The sequence below is a fragment of the Phalangium opilio genome, unplaced genomic scaffold (assembly GCF_054372755.1).
Source record: "Phalangium opilio isolate 3A_F unplaced genomic scaffold, DU_Popi_V2 ptg000045l_1, whole genome shotgun sequence".
Classification (NCBI taxonomy): Eukaryota; Metazoa; Arthropoda; class Arachnida; order Opiliones; family Phalangiidae; genus Phalangium; species Phalangium opilio.
This window is the reverse complement of record NW_028324168.1, coordinates 2,567,871-2,587,373: the sequence shown is the minus strand read 5'-3', so window position 1 is coordinate 2,587,373 and position 19,503 is coordinate 2,567,871. Positions and strand designations below refer to the sequence as shown.

General features: G+C 35.1%; 1 protein-coding gene across 3 annotated transcripts in view; it reads right to left on the bottom strand.

The window, feature by feature from the left end:
- Positions 1 to 13,266: 13,266 nt before the first annotated feature.
- The window catches only part of LOC149676692 (uncharacterized), a 67,655-nt gene continuing 61,418 nt past the window's right edge, over positions 13,267 to 19,503 (bottom strand). For all 3 annotated transcript variants that reach the window (XM_089837752.1, XM_089837754.1, XM_089837753.1), the window contains 2 exons: positions 14,936 to 15,177; positions 13,267 to 14,446 (listed from right to left, as the gene is read on the bottom strand). In XM_089837752.1, coding sequence (XP_089693878.1) covers positions 13,784 to 14,446; positions 14,936 to 15,177 — 905 coding nt within the window. In that variant the 3' untranslated portion in view covers positions 13,267 to 13,783. The remainder of the gene's footprint in view (positions 14,447 to 14,935; positions 15,178 to 19,503) is intronic.

Here is a 19,503-nt window from a genome sequence, read left to right as displayed (position 1 = left end):
CAACTTTAGCAATCGACGATAAAAATTCTACCAATTTCTCGAAAACTCTTTCTCAATTTCTTAAGACAGACTCCTTTGATTTTTCTAGAATCTCTTTTTCTCTTTATCTTTCTTTTCCTTCAAGACATTTTAAGACGACGGTGTCTGGTTTAAGTATCTACAGTCAGCCAATGTAAGGGACTTGATCGTGAGCCAGAAAAACACACCCACTTTCGAAGATACCAACTAAATTGTATTAATTTCTGAAATTAATTTGCATATTTTTTTTAAAAAGCCATTTACGCTGTAAAGGTTTTTTAACAGCCCCGATTTTTAATGGAACTTCAATTGTATATGTAACTGTTTAGTGAAATCAAAGTTTGTGTCTTTCAAATCATTTAAAAGAAATCTTGGGAGTTGAAGTCAGTGAAGTTAATTTAGGTCATTAATTGGAGTCATTATTTTGAAGTAGAATTAAAGTTGTACTGATAATTTTTTTCTAAATTATATAAACACCAGTAAACCATACCAAAGTCTTGGTTTTGAAGTTTGTGAAGACAAATTGGGTATTTCAAGGTCATTCATTACAAGTTACGTATTTAAAATTATCATTATTTTGAAGTAAAATTAAAGTTGTTCTGATCACTCTTTTCAAATCATTTCAAAATCTTATAAATTCTATAGTAAACCATACCCAAGTCTTAGTTTTGAAGTTTGTGAAGTCAAATTCACGTATTTCAAGGTCATTGCAAGTCATTTAATTAAAATAATTAAAAAAAAAACCCAAACACGTAAATAGAATCCAAATTAACTTCTTTATTAATGGCGGGTAAGTATAGCTTAAAATCGATTAAGCTCCCATTGAATTCGAAGCTATTTTTGGGTGACGAAAGTAGGTGCTGTTCGCGTTAGTGGGCGGAGAGGCTTTTTTTTCCATGGATTTTTCTAGATATTTCCGTTTCATAAAACGATCCTAGAGAGTTTTCTAGCTTCGAACAATATCAGAGATTTCCGATGGTATGTTTAAAGGGAGGCTAGAGCGCCAGTCATATTTTTAAAAACAGTATAACATAAAAATAATTTGAATAGGTACCCTTTTTACTCTCACTTTAAAAAATGTGGTGAAATACATCCACAAGTTGCTAACTTTATCAGCAATACCCGGGCTGCAAGCAAGAATGTACACTTCAACTTTAAAATTGTTTACTTGATACAAAACAAACTGAAATTATTTTTGTCAATTTTCAAAAGTCGAGGATAGAGTCTGGTCTTTGACACCCCTGGATGGTATACATGGACAGTTCAAACAAAAGCGACTCTTCTGGTAACTTCGAAGCCCCATCTATTGTCCTTGCTGTTCACATACCATCTGGATGTTCCGCCTTAACCCTTAATTCAAGCAGACGACACACCGCCTCCCCCCCCCCCTTAAGCTAAAATCAAATTAAAACTGAACCGGCATGCATGCATACTGGTTCAATAAGTGAGTGATCTAAAAAACCGGTTGTTTTCACTAGTAAAGAAATCATCACCCTTAATTCTATATATTTATATTTTCTACACCATTCAAGCGTGAACCCAAAAAACATTTTTATACTTTTTCGGGTTCCTTCAACTATCTCGTAGGACCTACACTGGCGAAAATCCCGTTAGTTCGTTTCAAAAAATCGGCTAAGTTTTCCTGGTTTCAAGAAAAAAAATCAGGCCAATATTCAACGTAACTATACAGAGGGGATAATCACTCATTCCCAGTACGCCGCTTTATATAATTACATATAAACCCTGTACACCGAGTACCTACCCCCTCGCCACCTACAAAAATTAGTTCGCGAGCTGAGTGGTTTGAGCCTAGCGTCTTCAACGTAAAAGCATTTCTTATTTATTTCATTTAATTCCACGAGATATAATTAAACATAACCCCCACTACGTTGATTGTTAACTTTTTATAAAAATGTAAATTATATAAGAAACTTAAGGTGTTAAGTTAAATATTAAAATCAAATTCATTTAACTAGTCTTTATAAATTTATTGGCGGGACATGAATAAAATGGGGTGGTATTATATAGAGCCAATGGGGGGAAAGAAAATGGGGGAAAACAGGAAACACACTATACTCTCTACAGTTTCATAGATAGTATAAGGAAAACTAAGAGAGAGAGAGAGAGCATGCCGAGTTTTCCCGCAAAAATGTTTCCCCCCTTTTTCGTAGCGCGGGAAAAAAGGCGGGAGAACGAAAAATATAAAAAAAGCGCGCGGAAAAATAAAAATAAAAAAAAAGTGCGCGAGCAAAAATTGCGTCACCGGCCGACTTCGATCTCGCGCCAATTTCTAGGCGCCGGCAACGCGACTCGAGGAGTGTACGCGCGCGAACAGAGAGAGATGGGGGGAGGGAGGAAGAGGGGAAGAGAGAGGCCAGGCAAGCTAGCGGCTACGAAGAAGCGCGCATAAATCAGCTGTCTCAGCTGACAAGAGGCTCCCTGAGTGCGCAAGACCCGTTGCCATAGTTACGCGACTCCGGGAAAATGGAAAAAGGAAAGAGAGAGGAGTACCGCGCCAAATAGACGTCGTCCCAAACGCCATAGAGGGAGCCTACTGCCTAACGGCCCTAACCAATAAACGAAAGAGGATGAGGAGACGGGACAGGGTGGGGTAGGGGGACACACCGTCCGTTTTTAGTAGGATAAATGGAGGGAACGCTTCTAAAACTGAAGGTTTTTTTTATTCCTTTCCTTTCCTTCTTCCTAGAGTCTAGGATTTAATAGACAGGATAGTAAAGGATAAGGACCTACATTATTATTTATTAATAATTTTACAAAGATAACTCAATGCATTTTACATGAGTTCTTTTAAATAATTTCTTAAGAATCTCATCTAATAAATCTATCCTCAAGAGTGTATAGAGGGGGTGGGTAGTTTAAAACAGAAGAAGTTGAATAGGGGGAGAGGGGAAGAATTTTTCAAAGAAATAAAGAAAGAAGTTTTGCCATAATGGAGTTTGCAATAGTTACTAGAAAAGAAATATAATTTTGAATTTGCAATCGTTTATTGCATACTAGAAGAGAGAGATTGCCTCGTTCAACATCCTGCCTCGACTACACTCAAGATAGTAAAATACGTCACAAACGCGTACGTTGGTTGATAAGATTGCAAGAATAAAAAAAACCCTAACAATTTTTCTCTCTCGGTGACGTAGTCAAGGACGTCATTAACTAATTAGAATACCTATTAAATACTACGCGCAAAAGGGACGTGAATTTGTTTTAAAGGACCTACTAAATGACGGTATTGTTATAAGGTGAAGGTACGCGTTCAGACAGGCGGCAAAAACTTCAAAGTTGCACGTTAAAAAATAGAGAGCTTTCAGTTGGAGTAGGAGCTGAATCTCGTGACATAATTTACGCTGCCATATTGGTGGGTTTAAAGCAGGAATGAAGCTGAGACCACCCAATATGGCTACCAGAACAGCGGTAAGACTTGGGAGGGTGTGACGTACTACTATCCCGCCTGAAAGCTCTCTATTGCTTACTTGAAATTTAAAAAAAAAAAAAAACTAACTACCGTCTGAAGAGACCTTCTAAAATACCAGTTTCTTAATTTTGTCAAATACCGAATGACGAAATATTAAAAATTATATTACAGAAAATCCATGGAAATGTTGCATCAAAATTATACAAGACATTGCAGCCCCCCCTCCAAAAAAAAACCCAACCTCTACAAAATTTGCATATTTGTCACCTAACTAATTAACAAACAAGTCAAGTTTAAAAAAAAATTAAAATAAAATAGAGAAGTCGCAAATTAAAACCACAAAAACATTAACAGATATTAAAAGAAAGAAAAAAATGTAATATATTTTCCGGGGTCCCCATTCACGTAATACAATTTCATCTCATCGTATTCTTAACCCAATTAAACCTACTACTACAACTAAAACCATTCGCATGCATTAAAAGGTATATATTTTTACGTAGTGGGTGGGTTGAATACGGAATAAGGTACGTTAAACTACACAGTCCACACTACCTCCTGAAACTAGAACTAACTTGAAACGAGTGAGGGAGAGAGAGGTGGAGGGGGGGGTAGCAAAATGGGGAAAGGTAAAAATACTATTGTGTAGAGGACGACAGCCTCGACAGGTAGCGTTCCAATCGTTCAACCGAAACTATACTCAATGTCCGAACAATTTCCACTAAAAACTAGGCTAATGACTTGTACGCCTTTGCTAGAGTCGAGAGACCCTATCTCTATCTCTCTAGCCCCCTCTCTCCCCCTCTCCCCTCTTCTGTAGTCTGTACATTCACTGAAGGAGATTTGAAATAAAAAAAAACAAAAAAAAACGAGGTCTTCTAAAAAGTCTTCTACAATCTACATGTATACAGGGTGTTTGTGAAAGGTCCATCAATAATGAAAGGGCGTATTTATTGGGCCATTTTGAGTCGAAAATGTTCTATGACATTTTTCCGTCCGGGCCACTGTTTTCAAGTTATGATTGGAGTAATTTACGGATGACCCCTTAAATTTAATTTAGAAATTGAAAGACAGCGCTAATTTAATGAAGGGGTCATCCCTAAAATATTCAAATCATAACTCGAAAACCGTGGCTCGGACGGCTAAATGTCATAGAACATTTTCGACTCAAAATGGCCCAATAAATACGCCCTTTCATTATTGATGGACTTTTCACAAACACCCTGTATAAGCCAAGCTAGCTCTTCTGCCACAACATTCACGAATTGCTTTCGCCATCCTGATTCTTCTGGGTGAGGGTTAAAATACTATATGGACAACTAAGAAGTTGTAAATTAAGATATGGCTTGAAACAATACGGACTGGTAACGTTGAAGCCCTATCTGAAGTCTTTGTTGTACCCATACCAAATAGGAACTCCGGATGTTTCGCCATCCTGATTCTTCTGGCCGAGGGTTAAAATACTATGTGGACAACTAAGGCGTTGTAAATTAAGATACGGCGTGAAACAATACAGACTGGTAACGTTGTAGCCTTATCTAAAGTCTTTGTTGTCCCCATACCAAATAGGAACTCGGGATATTCCTATAGCAGACGACACTGCACAATCCCCGACCCTTCTTTCGAAACGGGTATATTAACATAGGCCAAAAGTTTATAAGATATGTTGCATAAGTATGACACTTCCTAAACTTCGTAATGCTAAAGACTTAATTATAGCTAGTTCGAGAACGACAACGGAGAATTGATTGTCTACACTCGGTTGTTTTTGCAGGACTTCCATCATTTTAATAGTCTGAATACTAAGCCTTTGACAGCGCCCCAGTCACCAGGCGTCGCTTTACCCTAAATCTATGACCTACCTCATTAACTTCATGACAAGCTCCAGTTTGTAACCAGTGACAAACTTATGGTGAACATACCTTATGAACTTATGCTAGGCGTATTACTTCCCATATACGAATTTCAAATTTTACCGGAAGTTAAGCTTATCACGCGTTGCAAACTGCGCCTGAAACCTTTTTCTTTTTAAAATAAAAAAATAAACATATTCAGTAGAAACTTCAAAAATCCGTTTCGTTCCGAGTCTGGGTGGGATGCTGCGATAAATACCACGCCATCTATCGTTAAAAAGAGTAACTTAATAGGAAGGGTGGGTGGAGGGGGAAACAAGTTGGGGTGTGCGTGATGTACTGGCTGCGTTCAGTAACACTCCTCATCAGGAAAATCATCGATGTTTGGGAAAATGATATCGGTGTTCTTTTGACATCATGATGACGATGCAGTTGTTGAACGGCACAATTTTGTGTAATCGATGCTTTTCTTAATGGTGACGATATTATGATAACGTTACGGCAGAGGCTTAAATAATAAATCCGAGATATTGTACTTCAATTTATCAATTAAATCAAAATTCTGTCAGAATCCATTTTTTACCGAAATAATATATTGCTATTTAGTATTATTATCCATAAGGATAATATTTGTCAATTCTACATTATTTTAATTGTAGCGGCGCAAAATGACGAAATTTACGTCATGAATCCGATGCTCATAAAAAAAAAAAAAAACTCCTCTCACAACTGATTTTTCTGATGGGCATCCGATGAGCATCATGACGTCACGCCCAAAGACGCAAAAAACCGTTCAGTAAGACATCGATGTCATCTTTTAGTCATCGATGTTTTTGATGCCGGTTACTGAACGCAGCCACTATTAGTTGGGCATAGTGTAAAGGTACAATAGGATAAGGGAACTTGTTACAACCAAAACCGATAAGATGCTATGTAATATACAGGGTGTTTCTGATAAGTCTGCATGCATAAATTAAGTGGGATGTTATTTGGGAAGATCAATTTTGAGTCGAAAATGTAACTTCTATCTCCATTTTGCCGTCCGGGTTCCCTTAATGGCTCATTTTCAAACTCCCTAACTTTTCCCTGACCTTAACGGCTCATTTTCAAACTTCCCTGATTTTTCCCTAACCTTAATGGCTCATTTTCAAACTCCCTAACTTTTCCCTGACCTTAATGGCTCATTTTCAAACTTCCCTGATTTTTCCCTAACCTTAATGGCTCATTTTCAAAAATTCCTTGACTTTTTCCCTAACCTTAATGGCTCATTTTCAAAAATTCCCCGACTTTTCCCTGACCTTAAAGACTCATTTTAAAAAATTCCCCGACTTTTCCCTGACCTTAATGGCTCATTTTCAAAAATTCCCCGACTTTTCCCTGACCTTAATGGCTCATTTTCAAAAATTCCCTGACTATTCCCTGACCTCAATGACTCATTTTCAAAATCCCTGACTGGCGGCAACCCTGAAACAAACAATACAGATATATCCCTAAAAAACTCAACTGTTAAAACTAACTCTCAATCCAAGAAAAATTTAAATATGAAAGAGAAAAACTTGGGAAAAGTCGTTGGTTTTTGGTAAGTAACCACACGTACGTACGGCGGTACAACGCCTGGCCTCCACTCACTCCAACGTCAAAACTATCAATTTTATCTATGTTCAACGCATGCGTAGAGAGACAAAAGTTCATTTTGCCTGTCCCGTCCCTTAATAGCGAGTGAGCGAGCGAACACTCGAAAGCTTGGGAGAGGAACGCGTTCACACTAACCTGATAGCGTTATCAAAGGCAAAACCCACTCTTATAAATCACTTATCTTTGCTTAAAAGAGTACTGAAACTTTATATACAACCCTATATGGTTAATTAGAAGTACGCTTCCCTTAGTCCTAGTGGAGAAATCAGATATAATAAAAAACGGTTTAAAGGGAGAGTGAAAAGTAAATTCAAGTGATTTTGTTTTTATAAATGCAAAGAATATGTGGCTCCGTATGGCATTATCAGGGATAGATTTAAACTTTTCGTTACGTGTTGGAGGGAGGGGCTCTATACTTAGTAGGACTCCATTCCTACTTCTAAAATTAAACCTATCCCTGGCTTTGTTAACAAAATCCTATTTATTTTTAAAACACTTTGGAGGCTCATAACTCTGGTTCTACAAGAGACACTGGGAAATTATTCCAGTATATTATAGCTCTATTTTTCCTCTTTATACGGATACTAAATAATTAGGGTTAAAACAATCATGGACCGAAAAATTAAGCCTACATAGGGTTAACATGGTTTATCCCATTTTTTTTTTTTTGGCACAACTTTGGAGCCTCATAACTCTGGTTTTATAAGAGATACGGGGAAAGTTCTTCAAGCATATCATAGCCCCATTTATTACCTTTCAAACGATGCCCAATACTTGGGGATCACAACAATCAGGGCTGGGTTAATTAAACAAAACATTCAACAACAAAAATACTACCTTCCATAGGATTAACATGGTCTGTAAAATCGAATAAAAATCACTTTTTCATTTCCACCTTTCCTTTAAACGTCCTTGAAGTTATGCAAAGTTTCTTTTCATAGCAGAAGGACGTATTTTTCATGTTTAAATGATATTTAAATTATTTTTCTTTTGTGGTTATAAAAGGGGGGTAGGTATATATTTCCTTTAAGTTTAAGTTTAAGAAAATTCTTTGTATACAGATCTAACTTTATGAATTTTTAACTATTATCCAAAAACTTAATTTTCCCCACCCCGTGAAACCTTGTAAAATGCAAATATAAAGTAAAATGAATATTAAATATACAAACAGTTACCCCTTTCTGCACGTGCAAAGTCCTAAGAAAATGACGTCACTTGAAACTACGATTCAATAAAATAATATTTTGTGATTTTTCTCAAATAGGAACTAAAGGGTTATTATTTTTTTATAGATTTTGAACCCTTCAATTCAATCTACAGGGTGTTTCTGATAAGTCCAGGGTACCTAGCCGAAAAATAGGAATTATTTTCCAGAATTATAAGAAAATATAGGAGAAAAAAATGTATTTTTATTGGAAAATATAGGAGAAAAAATGTATTTTTTTAGGAAAATATAGGAGAAAAAATGTATTTTTATAGGAAAATATAGGAGAAAAAATGTGTTTTATAGGAAAATATTGGAGAAAAAATGTGTTTCATAGGAAAATATAATACTAAAAATGTTCATACATTGCCTTAATCTATGAAGAAAAATATTACAAAAATAAATTGGATTTTACTTTGTAATTATAATATATAAAAAATCCTGAGCAAACTCAGCAATTTCGGTGTCTAGACAAATGTGATCTCGATAAAAGAGTTAAATTTTGATAAATTTGAAGCTAAACTATACGAAAACTAAATACTAAGTCAAAAATATTGGATATTATAGGACCTTTCGTGAAATTATAGAATAACATAGGACAGATTCAAAAATATAGGATTTTAAAAGGAATTATAGGACCTTTGGGGTTCCAGGACTTTCTATTCCAGTGCTATAGTTTCTATGGGGTCATTTAAAAAGTTAAACCTTTTGCGATACACCCGTCTCAAAGTTTGAAGTTACTAAAGAAAATTGAAAAACATTTGAGTCAGCCGCAGCCAGCAGCGGTCGAGGTTTAAAAATAAAATATATATTCTCTTACAGTTAAGCTATGATCACGCACTTATCCTATACCTCAATCTACCCCCAAAAAAGAAAAGAAACACAAAACGCAGTCCGCACGTAATACCTATTTTCAATTTTGGTTGCCCATAAAAGAGAGAAGAAGTTAAAAACAAAACCCCAGTATAAGGTAGGTAGGGAAAAGATAAGGTCACACCGTTCGGTATTCGGCGATTTTCAAGTCAAGTTATATTCGTGATCTATTTTTGACCTAAAAACCAATAACCGAATACGCATTTTCAAAAATAAACAAATACATTAATAAAATATATCAAAACGAGCATAAGGCCAGCAAATAATTTGGCAAATATTCGGTATTCGGCAAGCACCGCTACATATTCGGTATTAGGGAATCATCAATAATCAATACTGATTATAGCATCTTTCAGACCTATTTTTGACCTACAACAAGGCTCGACTGTTTTATCTTTTGAAACAGAATTATAAATTTAAACGGATACCACGAATATTCGGTATTCGGCAAGCACCGTTACATATTCGGTATTAAGAAATTATCAATAATCAATATTGATAAATGGCATCTTTCAGACCTATTTTTGACCTACAACAAAGCTCAGCTGTTTTATATTTAAAAAAATAACTATTCATTTAAACGAATACCGCGATTATTCGGTATTCGGCAAGCACCGCTACACATTCGGTATTAGGAAATTATCAATAATCAATACTGATTATAGCATCTTTCAGACCTACTTTTGACCTACAACGGATCTCAGCTGATTTATATTTAAAAAAAAAGAACTATTAATTTAAATGGATTCCGCGATTATTCGGTATTTGGCAAGTACGGCGTGTCTGAATCCGGCTTAAGGACCAACACGATGTATTTGGGGAAAGGGGGGGGGGAATAGGAGTCGCGAGAGCTAGAAAACCGCTTGAAATCAAGGAATGTTACCAAGAGGGAGAGCAGGCAGTTTGAGCTAGATCGGGCCTTGCGAAAGTTTTCACTTTAAATGTATCCTTGGCTCGGATTTTTTTCAAGGGAATAGTGTCATGGCATTTTATAATATTTCTATTGCATTTAGTATAGTCGTAGCTTCGGAAATGCCTTCGTTTGCTATTTTTTTGAATATAAATTATAATAAAGGATGACGTCATGAAAACTATGTTGCGTTGTTTTAACGTGACAGGGTTGCCATAAATTTGTAGATGACTTATTCAGGTCTTACCTAACTATTTTCTGTGGTTTTTTTCCATTATTATTCTGGGGTAATAGAGTGACAAGTCACCAGACATTTGAGTAATTTTAGGTTTACGATTTCTGTTTATAGTTTAAGTTATAAGAAGGTTGGTAAGCCTAATTGATTAAATTTCATTACTAGCTATTACCCTCTTCCGCCTCCTTATATTTTCATTTAAAACTATAAATAATGACGTCTTTTACCAGTAAAAATGATAATGAGATTCTCTTTTTTTTGTCGGAGTATGAGCAAATATTGAATTTCTTTTTCATTTTATCGGATATTTCCCGCTGATTAGCCAACAACGGGAAGTTTGACAGAAACGGATACTACACTAGCGACATCTGTTTGCTAGCGGTCAAACTACCTTGAGCCTAACTATCTTAACTATTCAAATTAATCTTATTTAAATTTTAATTTTAAGTATAAAAAATGTTTATGAATTAGATACTAGTTTAATTAATCATTTAAATTGAGATAATTTTGCAGTTAAATTTAATGTTACTACTATTGGCCGCTAGATGTAAGTGAAAACAGACCCGAAATATTCCCTCCAAAATTGTAGAACGCAAAGGTTTAGTAAGAAAATCGATAATTCTAAATTATTCTGCACATATAACTTAATATTTTAGTTTAATTCGGTTAAATTAAAATTAGTTTAACCTAATTTTCAACCCAAACACCTTACCACAACTCCCTAACTTACCTAGAAACTAATCCAATATTATGACACTATTGACTTTAGTTTCAGTTTAAGGAGAAAAGCATGGTATAGAAAATCAATAAAACACTCACCAATTAATAATCCAACGGCTCCTGAATTCCCAAATTTAATCTTGATTAACTTGAACCATACACTTAAATAAATTTTCATACGTTTGTAGCTGCAAGTTAAAGTTAACTAACTTTGCGTCTAAATGTGTTTCCCGATAATGAGCGCAATTTGCGTTAGCAGACGACAGATGGTGCTCGAAATAATAGTTGAATCTGATAAAAAAACGTAATAAAAATATATTAAAAATCAGGCAGAAATATATTACTTTAAGGTAATATATTTCTGAATCAGGGGATAGGTAATATATTCGTTAAGCCTAAATTAACTATAAAAATAGACACAAATATATTATTTATAATTTTTAATATCTTTCTCGTCATCTGTGTATCGCGGGGGTATCGTATTTAAATCTTATTATTTTGTTGTATAATATTTTTAGTATCACAGAAATTTTTGGTGGCCATTTTGTTTTATAGGCCTATTTATTTTTAATTATATACCAAAAACTTAGAGGGTTATTTTTTTGGTTTTGTTTTATAAGAAAGAGATGTTTTTGGTGTTAATATCTCATGATTATTTTTCATATTTTGAAGATTAATATTTCGTTTTGTGTATTTTTTTTTTCTTAAAAATTGGTTTTGGTTATTTTTAATACTATAATTTTTGTCCAAAAAATGGAATTATTTTTGGGCAAAATATTGATTGGTCAAATATTTCTTTGGAATGTTAAAGTTCTTATATAGTATGTCCTATCCTCCTTTATTGGTCACGTGTTCAGTTAAAAACTTTGGCACTGTCATAATTTAACGGTTGGAAGCAGAAATATAGCCTAATACGTCAGTGTTAAGCCTTGGCTCAAAATTAATTAACTTAATAGATCAAATAAAATTACTTTCCCTGTGATATTCTAAGGGAAAACTAAAGTAGAGTGCTGATTGGTTGATCTCTAGCCAATGAAATTAGAGAGAAAGAAATGAAGACTTTGAGTACGTCGTTAATGTAATTTTACTGGGCACTACGAAACCCCTACATCTATTCCTGCGTATGCCCGACTTTCAGTTATTTATTTGCATAACCAGCCATCTTGATTTTGATCTACTACGCATAAAGCGAGTTTTTATTTTGCAAAAGTAATCCGACTAAGTTATGAAGAAATCCAATTTTTGTACGGTACTCCCGTATCTCCTGGAAAAACTAAACTCAAGGGATTTCCTTTGGAAGTAATAAAACACAACCTACTTCGTTTTTTTCTATGGGAAATTGACCCGTCATACTAAAAAGGAAAATATGCAATTTTACGTTACATTGCAGCAGACTTGCAGGGAACGGTTTTTGGATCAAATATTTATGTATAATCTGTATTCTTATGTAACTTGAAGATTTTTTTTTATGATTGCGTTCATAGCCATGTTTTATTATAATCCCACATTTGATTTCAAATTTTTTGATTTTTTTTGTTAAATATTTTTCGATTTTATTTTTAAATTTAAATCTTAATTTGTGCCATCTCGAAATCCTTTTATTTTCAAATCTTACTTTATTTTAAATTCTCGATTACTTTTAATTATTTTAATCACAATTATTCAGTCGTGTTTGTTTTTAAGATTTGAATTTAAAAATGTTTAAATTACATTAGGGTTAATGTAGGATTTTTAAAATGGTGTCGTTCAGAATATTTAAAATTTAAACTAGTAGTATTCAACTATAAATATTCGTTAAGCCTTGTTTGAATTTTGAAATTTCGATGCACGTGCGTCTACTGAGGGTTCATATCACGTGATTACGTTCGGACCTTTAATTTTCCTAAGCCTTGGTTTAAATTTAAAGAATCTGAAGACCAAAAGACATCCTAAATTAACCATGTAATTAGTAATTAATAGCTAATAACAAAACATGGCTCACTTATTAACTTCGCATTATATCTCTTTCTCACGTTAAACCTTTGTTTAGTGAATTTTTAAGTAGTGCGAATTAATTAAAACTTAGTAACATTAATTAATTTAAAAGTCACTGTATCGTATGAATATTTTTTTTTCATTTCTTAAAAGATACCGTTAATTTTTAGTGTGCATGTAGAAAAAGGTATTTAATTTTTTTGACCCCTACGCCATCTAGAATCCTCTCTTTCCAATACATTTTATTGTCATTAAATTAATTGTTATTCCTAAAAACTTGGATTTTATTTATTTTTTTTTTTTAACTTTCTATGACTAAAGTTTTATTTTTTTATCCCTACTTTTAACCTATATATTGTTTCCCGCATTTTTTCTCGTAGCGTCCCGCCCGCACTTATGTACAAATTATCTCACTTAAATTTTAGTTCAAAGTTTTAATAAGGGTATTTATTTTATTTAATTTAAGTTCACCTATTAGTTTTAGTTTTAGTATTGATATATATTTTTATTTATGATTTTTTTAATATATATATATAATTTTTGTTTATTATTTTGAAGAAATTATTTTATTTAGTTCTCATTTAGTTTAATTAAATCCTATTTATTTTTTTTGGTTTTTACGTTAATTTTTAGGTACAAGTAGCCTTTGTAGTTTTTTCCTCTCAGAAGTTTCGGCGGTTGATTCGATTTTTTTTTAAATTTTAATTTAGAATTATTTTTTGTTGGGAATTATTTCTTTTTCGCAAAAAAACCGAACTTACGTCATCAACATGGCGACTCTGAGAAACGGGGGACAACCTCACGTGACCGTTAAGCGCGCGCGCAAACCACGTTATACTAACCACCACCACACCACCGTACGATAGAAGCATCTATCGTAACTACCGGTGTATTTGAAATTAGGTTTAAACGTCATGATGGTTTTAATACGTCATATAATCGATTCTCGATTCCGCTCATTTTCATCTCCGCTTCCGCTACTAGCCGCGCTACTTTCCGTGATACCGGAAGTTCCACCGCAAATCTGCAATTCTATTTCCGCGAGTCTATTTTCGACTTCCCATTGTTGTTGACTGAGTTTCATGCTCATGGTAGCGTTTTCCGATTCCAACGTCACTAGTCTTTCTCTAAGCCTTTTAATTTCGGCTAATAGGGCTTCTTGAGTCGAGTCCCTGGACAGAGGAAGCGGTGACGTACGAGGATGATGGTGATGATGTAATTGGTAAGGTTGCAAGTGGTCGTGGGAAGATCCAGCGGCGCTACTCATGTAGTCGGGTTGACCGTAGTAAGGCGAGGGCATCGGGGATAAGTACCCGGACCCAATTCCCGGTCGTCCACCGCTACGGAACCCGGGTGGTAAGAGACTATCACCGGTACTCGCGGCAGATCCACCAGTTGCGGAAGAACTCAATGTGTAATTGGCTAAGGCTTGCGGGGAAAGACTTTCAAAATGGTGGATGGTTTGTTGGGGTGGTTGAAGGCCTCCGCCGCTAGCTTGTGACGATGTCCCCGATGTGGGAACAGTAGCGGCCGGGTGATGAACGATACGTGGTTGGTGGTGCGCTTGAACTTGGAGTTGTTGCGCCTGATGAGGCTTAATATACACAAATACCATTTTGGTAAACCGTAAACAAACAGTTTCGTGCAATCAACAACGTCAAATCCAGGCCAGACTAACCAATCAAATATAAAACTAAAAAGGCTACGAAGTGTGGAATAGGTTTGCGAGACACGTGGAATGAACATCGTGCCTAAAGGGGTTTTGCAAATATTTCGCGTGAACTCGTGTCAAAAACAAAACAAGGGTGCTTGTAAACAAAGCTAACAAACTGAACAAATACCATTTTGATAAACCGTAAACCAACAGTTCCGTGCAACCAGCAACGGCATATCAAGGCAAGAACAACCAATCAATTATAAAACTAAAAAGACTACAAAGTGTGGAATAGGTTTGCGAGACACGTGGAATGAACATCGTGCTTAAAGGGGTTTTGCAAATATTTCGCGTGAACACGTGCGAAAACAAAACCAGGGTGCTTGTAAACAAAGCTATTAAACAAACTGAATAAAAATGGATTCCTACCTCTGGAAGATGCACCGACGGTTGTTGTTGAGAGCTACTGGCCCTACTACTTCCGGAACTACTAGCGCTACTTCCCGCTTGAGCGGAAGTCAATGGCGTTTCCGTCCGATGATCCTCGTCGGAAAGCAAGGTGGCCACCGAAGAGGTCACGGGGTCCACCAAAGGAACAGTCATCTCTTCCAATGGGACTCGACCTCGAGATTCCACCAGGCCAGGAGTACTTCGGCTGCGTCCCATAGCAACTGTTAACATAATATTAGGTTAAATACAGTAGTAAAATAAACAAAAACACGTATACATCCATATAAACAAACATAAACAAACCAAGGGTTCTAAAATCTAAACAATGGGGTGTAACTATGGTATTTATGGACCGATTTGGACATAGTTTGTCCCAATTTAAACCCCAATTTCGTCTCTATATGAATCCTCACTAACGCCCAAATCCCTTTACATAGCTATATGAAACATGTTTCGCATTGAAGTTACTCTTAACATAAGTTTATAAGTGATATATTCCATAAGTATGACACTACCTATACTTCGTAATACTAGAGACTTACTGAGAGATAGTTCGAGAACGTTAAGCGATAATCGAAGTCCTACACTCGGTTACTTTTGCAAGACGTACTAAGCCTTTGACAGCGCCTCCCCACCATGCGTCGCTTTACCCTGTATCTATAACCTACTTCAATCACTTCATGACAAGCTCCAGTTTGTAACCAGTGACAAACTTATGGTGAAAATATCTTATGAACTTATGCTATTAAGTATGCAGGTACTCATTAAATCCGCGGCCATTTTTTTAAAATGGGTACCAGAAAAGTAACAAAACAGGTAACAGACCACGACGGGCGCACCCCTTTGCTATACTAACCACTTATAATGTAATAAAAACTCATAAAGATAATTTAAATTAAATATTAAATACACGGTCTCTTAACAAATTTCGAAAACAGTGTTAAATATTTATGTTCAAACTGAGCTTAAATTTAATTTTCTTGATGTTTTCTCACCAACCCATAGAACCCTCCAAAAATACACCAAAGAAACGGCGCAAATATTTTCCCGCGTATCTGAACCTTCAGAGGGATGGGATACTATTACCAAAATTCAAGTGCTAAATCTTAAAAAATTCAAGAAGAAAATGCGGTATAACGAAGGCGTATCCAACACCTCACTTTTCAAGAAGATTTCGTGAATATTTTGAGCCTATACTGAGGTCCTTATGGGAGTAATAACATTATACTGACGTATACAGTAGAAACCCTGGATTCTCCAACGAAAATGCCCAAATGGAGTTTGCATAAATGAATGTATTTTCTTGGGGCCCCTCAACTTTTTTTCTTCTTTTGCTTCTAGAATTTAGTAGGTTTCTTTTTAGGCCTTAAATTTCAACTCCGCTTTCAGACCGTTTCAAAATTTCTATTTGACTAAAAGATTTTCAAGTATACAGGGTGTTTCTGATAAGTCTGCCATTAATGTGAGGGGGATGTTCTTTGGGAAATAAATTTTGAGTCGAAAATGTAACTTCTATCTATGACATTTTGTTTGCCCTAAGGGACACTGTTTTCGAGTTATGATTTGATTTGAGTGTTTTAAGGATGACCCCTTAATTAAATTAGAAATCATTGTCTAAATCAGTTTCTTAATTAAATTTAAGGGGTCATCCGTAAAATACTCTGGATGCAATCTTAACTTGAAAACAGTGTCCCTTATGGAAAACAAAATGTCATAGATAGAAGTTACATTTTTGACTCAAAATCACCCAAAGAACATCAACCCCTTAATTTATGGCTGACTTATCAGAAACACCCTGTATATAGAATCTTGAGTAAGATTGGTACATTCTAAAAAGAGTTTTATTTTACCTTACGCTGTAAATGTAGGAAGGTGCTGTAACGAAATTACTTTAAAGAGGTTTGGGTGTTCAGGTCGATGTTTGCGATTGAATTAGATTTTATAGTGAAAATGACTATTGAAGAATTTGGATTGTCAGAATTATTCCACGTTTTGAAACATACTTTAAAGTGTTATAACTATGGTCCTATAAAAGATAGGGGAAATCCTTTGAGTATGTTATAGCCCTATTTCTCTACTTTCCAACGATACCTAATATTTGGGGCTACAACAATCAGGGCCGGAGTAATTAAGAAAAATGTTCAGAAACGTCCTCTCCGTAGGATTAACATGGACCTATTTATACATCACCTTTTAACTCTGGTTCTATAAGAGATACAGTGAAGTCCTGTGAGTATGTTATAGCCCTATTTCTCCCCTTTTCAAGGATACCCAATACTTGGGGTTAAAACAATCAGGGTCGGAGTAATTAAACAAAATGTTCAACAACATCCTCTCAATAAAATTAACTTGAGCTTATTTACACATCACCTTTTAACTCTGGTTCGATAAGAGATACAGGGAAGTCCTTTGAGTATGTGATACCCCTGATTCCACCCTTTAGAACGACCCCAAAAAACCTTGCTTGATAACACAGAAAAGGTTGAAAAATAACCTAACGTATATCTATTTCAAAAGACAGAACTTCAGAGTGACCTAAAAACCTGTTCTCCCACCACCATCTTCCATCCTCACTGCAGTCTGTCTCCAAAGGACCACCATAGATAAGAAACAAAATCTTCTGAGGTGAAAAAACACACCCATGCACCCACCCTTGGTTTAGAAATAAGAAATGTCGAAAAAGATTTAAGAAAAAATCTTCTCTTAAAATATTTCTTGAAAAGAATACAAAGGCGAGAAATCTATTCCTTTTATTCTTGCTTTCCGACCTTTTCAGTTTTCACAGTTTCTAGCTTTTACCAAGTGAAAATGGATAAAGAAAAATAGTCAAAGAAAAAAGAAAAAGACATTTGCGAGAACCAAAATCAAATCCAGTTAAATCAGAAAAGACAACCTGAGAGAGAAAAAGGTATAACTAGGATACGAATAGGCCTTGGCTCGAAAAAAAAAAAAACACGAGCGCGTGAAAAAAAATGGCACCCGAATAAAAGAACAGGAAGAACATCGAAAGAAAAGAAGAAAAATAAATAAAATCAATATGAAAATATCCTTTTTTTATCGTCATAAAGAGCTAATGAAATTAGATTAAAATTATTGAATATTCATTTCCAGAAATAAGATGAAAGGAAGGGAATTATTATTGAGTTTTCAAATTTGAATTATAGATATGTTTTTCAATTTTTAAGGCCTTCTGTCTGTCTAAGCCTAAATTGAGAGACTTATCCCTAAGCCTAAATTGAGAGAGAGAAAATTATTCCTAAGCCTAAATTGAGAGAGAAAATTATTCCTAAGCCTAAATTGAGAGAGAAAATTATTCCTAAGCCTAAATTGAGAGAGAAAATTATTCCTAAGCCTAAATTGAGAAACTTATTTCTAACCATATAATATGTTCTAGTAAGAGATTTAAACATACTCTATAATTAAACTGAAGAAATTCTGTGGTAGGCCTAAACTATTCACGGCTTATAACTTAACCTTTTCTTCAAGGTTGCTAAGCCTAAATTGAGCCTTAACAATATTTCTAAGAGACACTAGATATTTTCCAGAAAACAAAAATATACAGGGTGTTTGTGAAAAGTCCATCAATAATGAAAGGGCGTATTTATTGGGCCATTTTGAGTCGAAAATGTTCTATGACATTTTGCCGTCCGAGCCACGGTTTTCGAGTTATGATTTGAATATTTTAGGGATGACCCCTTCATTAAATTAGCGCTGTCTTTCAATTTCTTAATTAAATTTAAGGGGTCATCCGTAAATTACTCCAATCATAACTTGAAAACAGTGGCCCGAACGGAAAAATGTCATAGAACATTTTCGACTCAAAATGGCCCAATAAATACGCCCTTTCATTATTGATGGACCTTTCACAAACACCCTGTATAGTATCCTATTGAATGAAGAAAACAACAAAAGTTCATTGTTCCTTTATACGAAAAAGGACCGATAAAAATCAATAAAATCGATATGAAAGGATGGAGTGTAGGTTTTAAGGCACCAATTTTCGGGAGTAAAGTAGCGTCTCTCAGAATTTTCTCTCTCCCTCTTTCTCTTCCAGCATCTTCCATCTCATAGCTAGATCCTCTTTCTCTGTCTCTCTCTCCCTCTCTTCTTCCAGTCCCGAATTTATTTTATTAATTGGCAGAAACTTTTTGGAGGGCCAACGAATATGGCTGGCTAGTTCAATCCTCTCCAAAAACTAAATACTAAAAACCTTCAAGTAGATATATAAAAGGTATACCTATAGAGTACAGACCAATAATAATAATAAAAAAAAAACCACCCTGATGGAAAAGGAAGCTGAAGCTCGCCTTTTTTGGGTCAATTTTTGTTAGAGGAGCTAATTGAAACGGACTCCTCTCGTGAGTAGAGAAATATCTTTCTAAGCCCGCTAATTGATGTATTTTAAACCAAAGTTATCAAAATATCACCACGTGATCTTATAAAAGCAGTATAAGATATGTTCCATAAGTATGAATGAGACTACCTATACTTCGTAATGCTAGAGACTCAGCTCTGGAGTCTGGAACGAAAAACGAGAATTGAAGTCC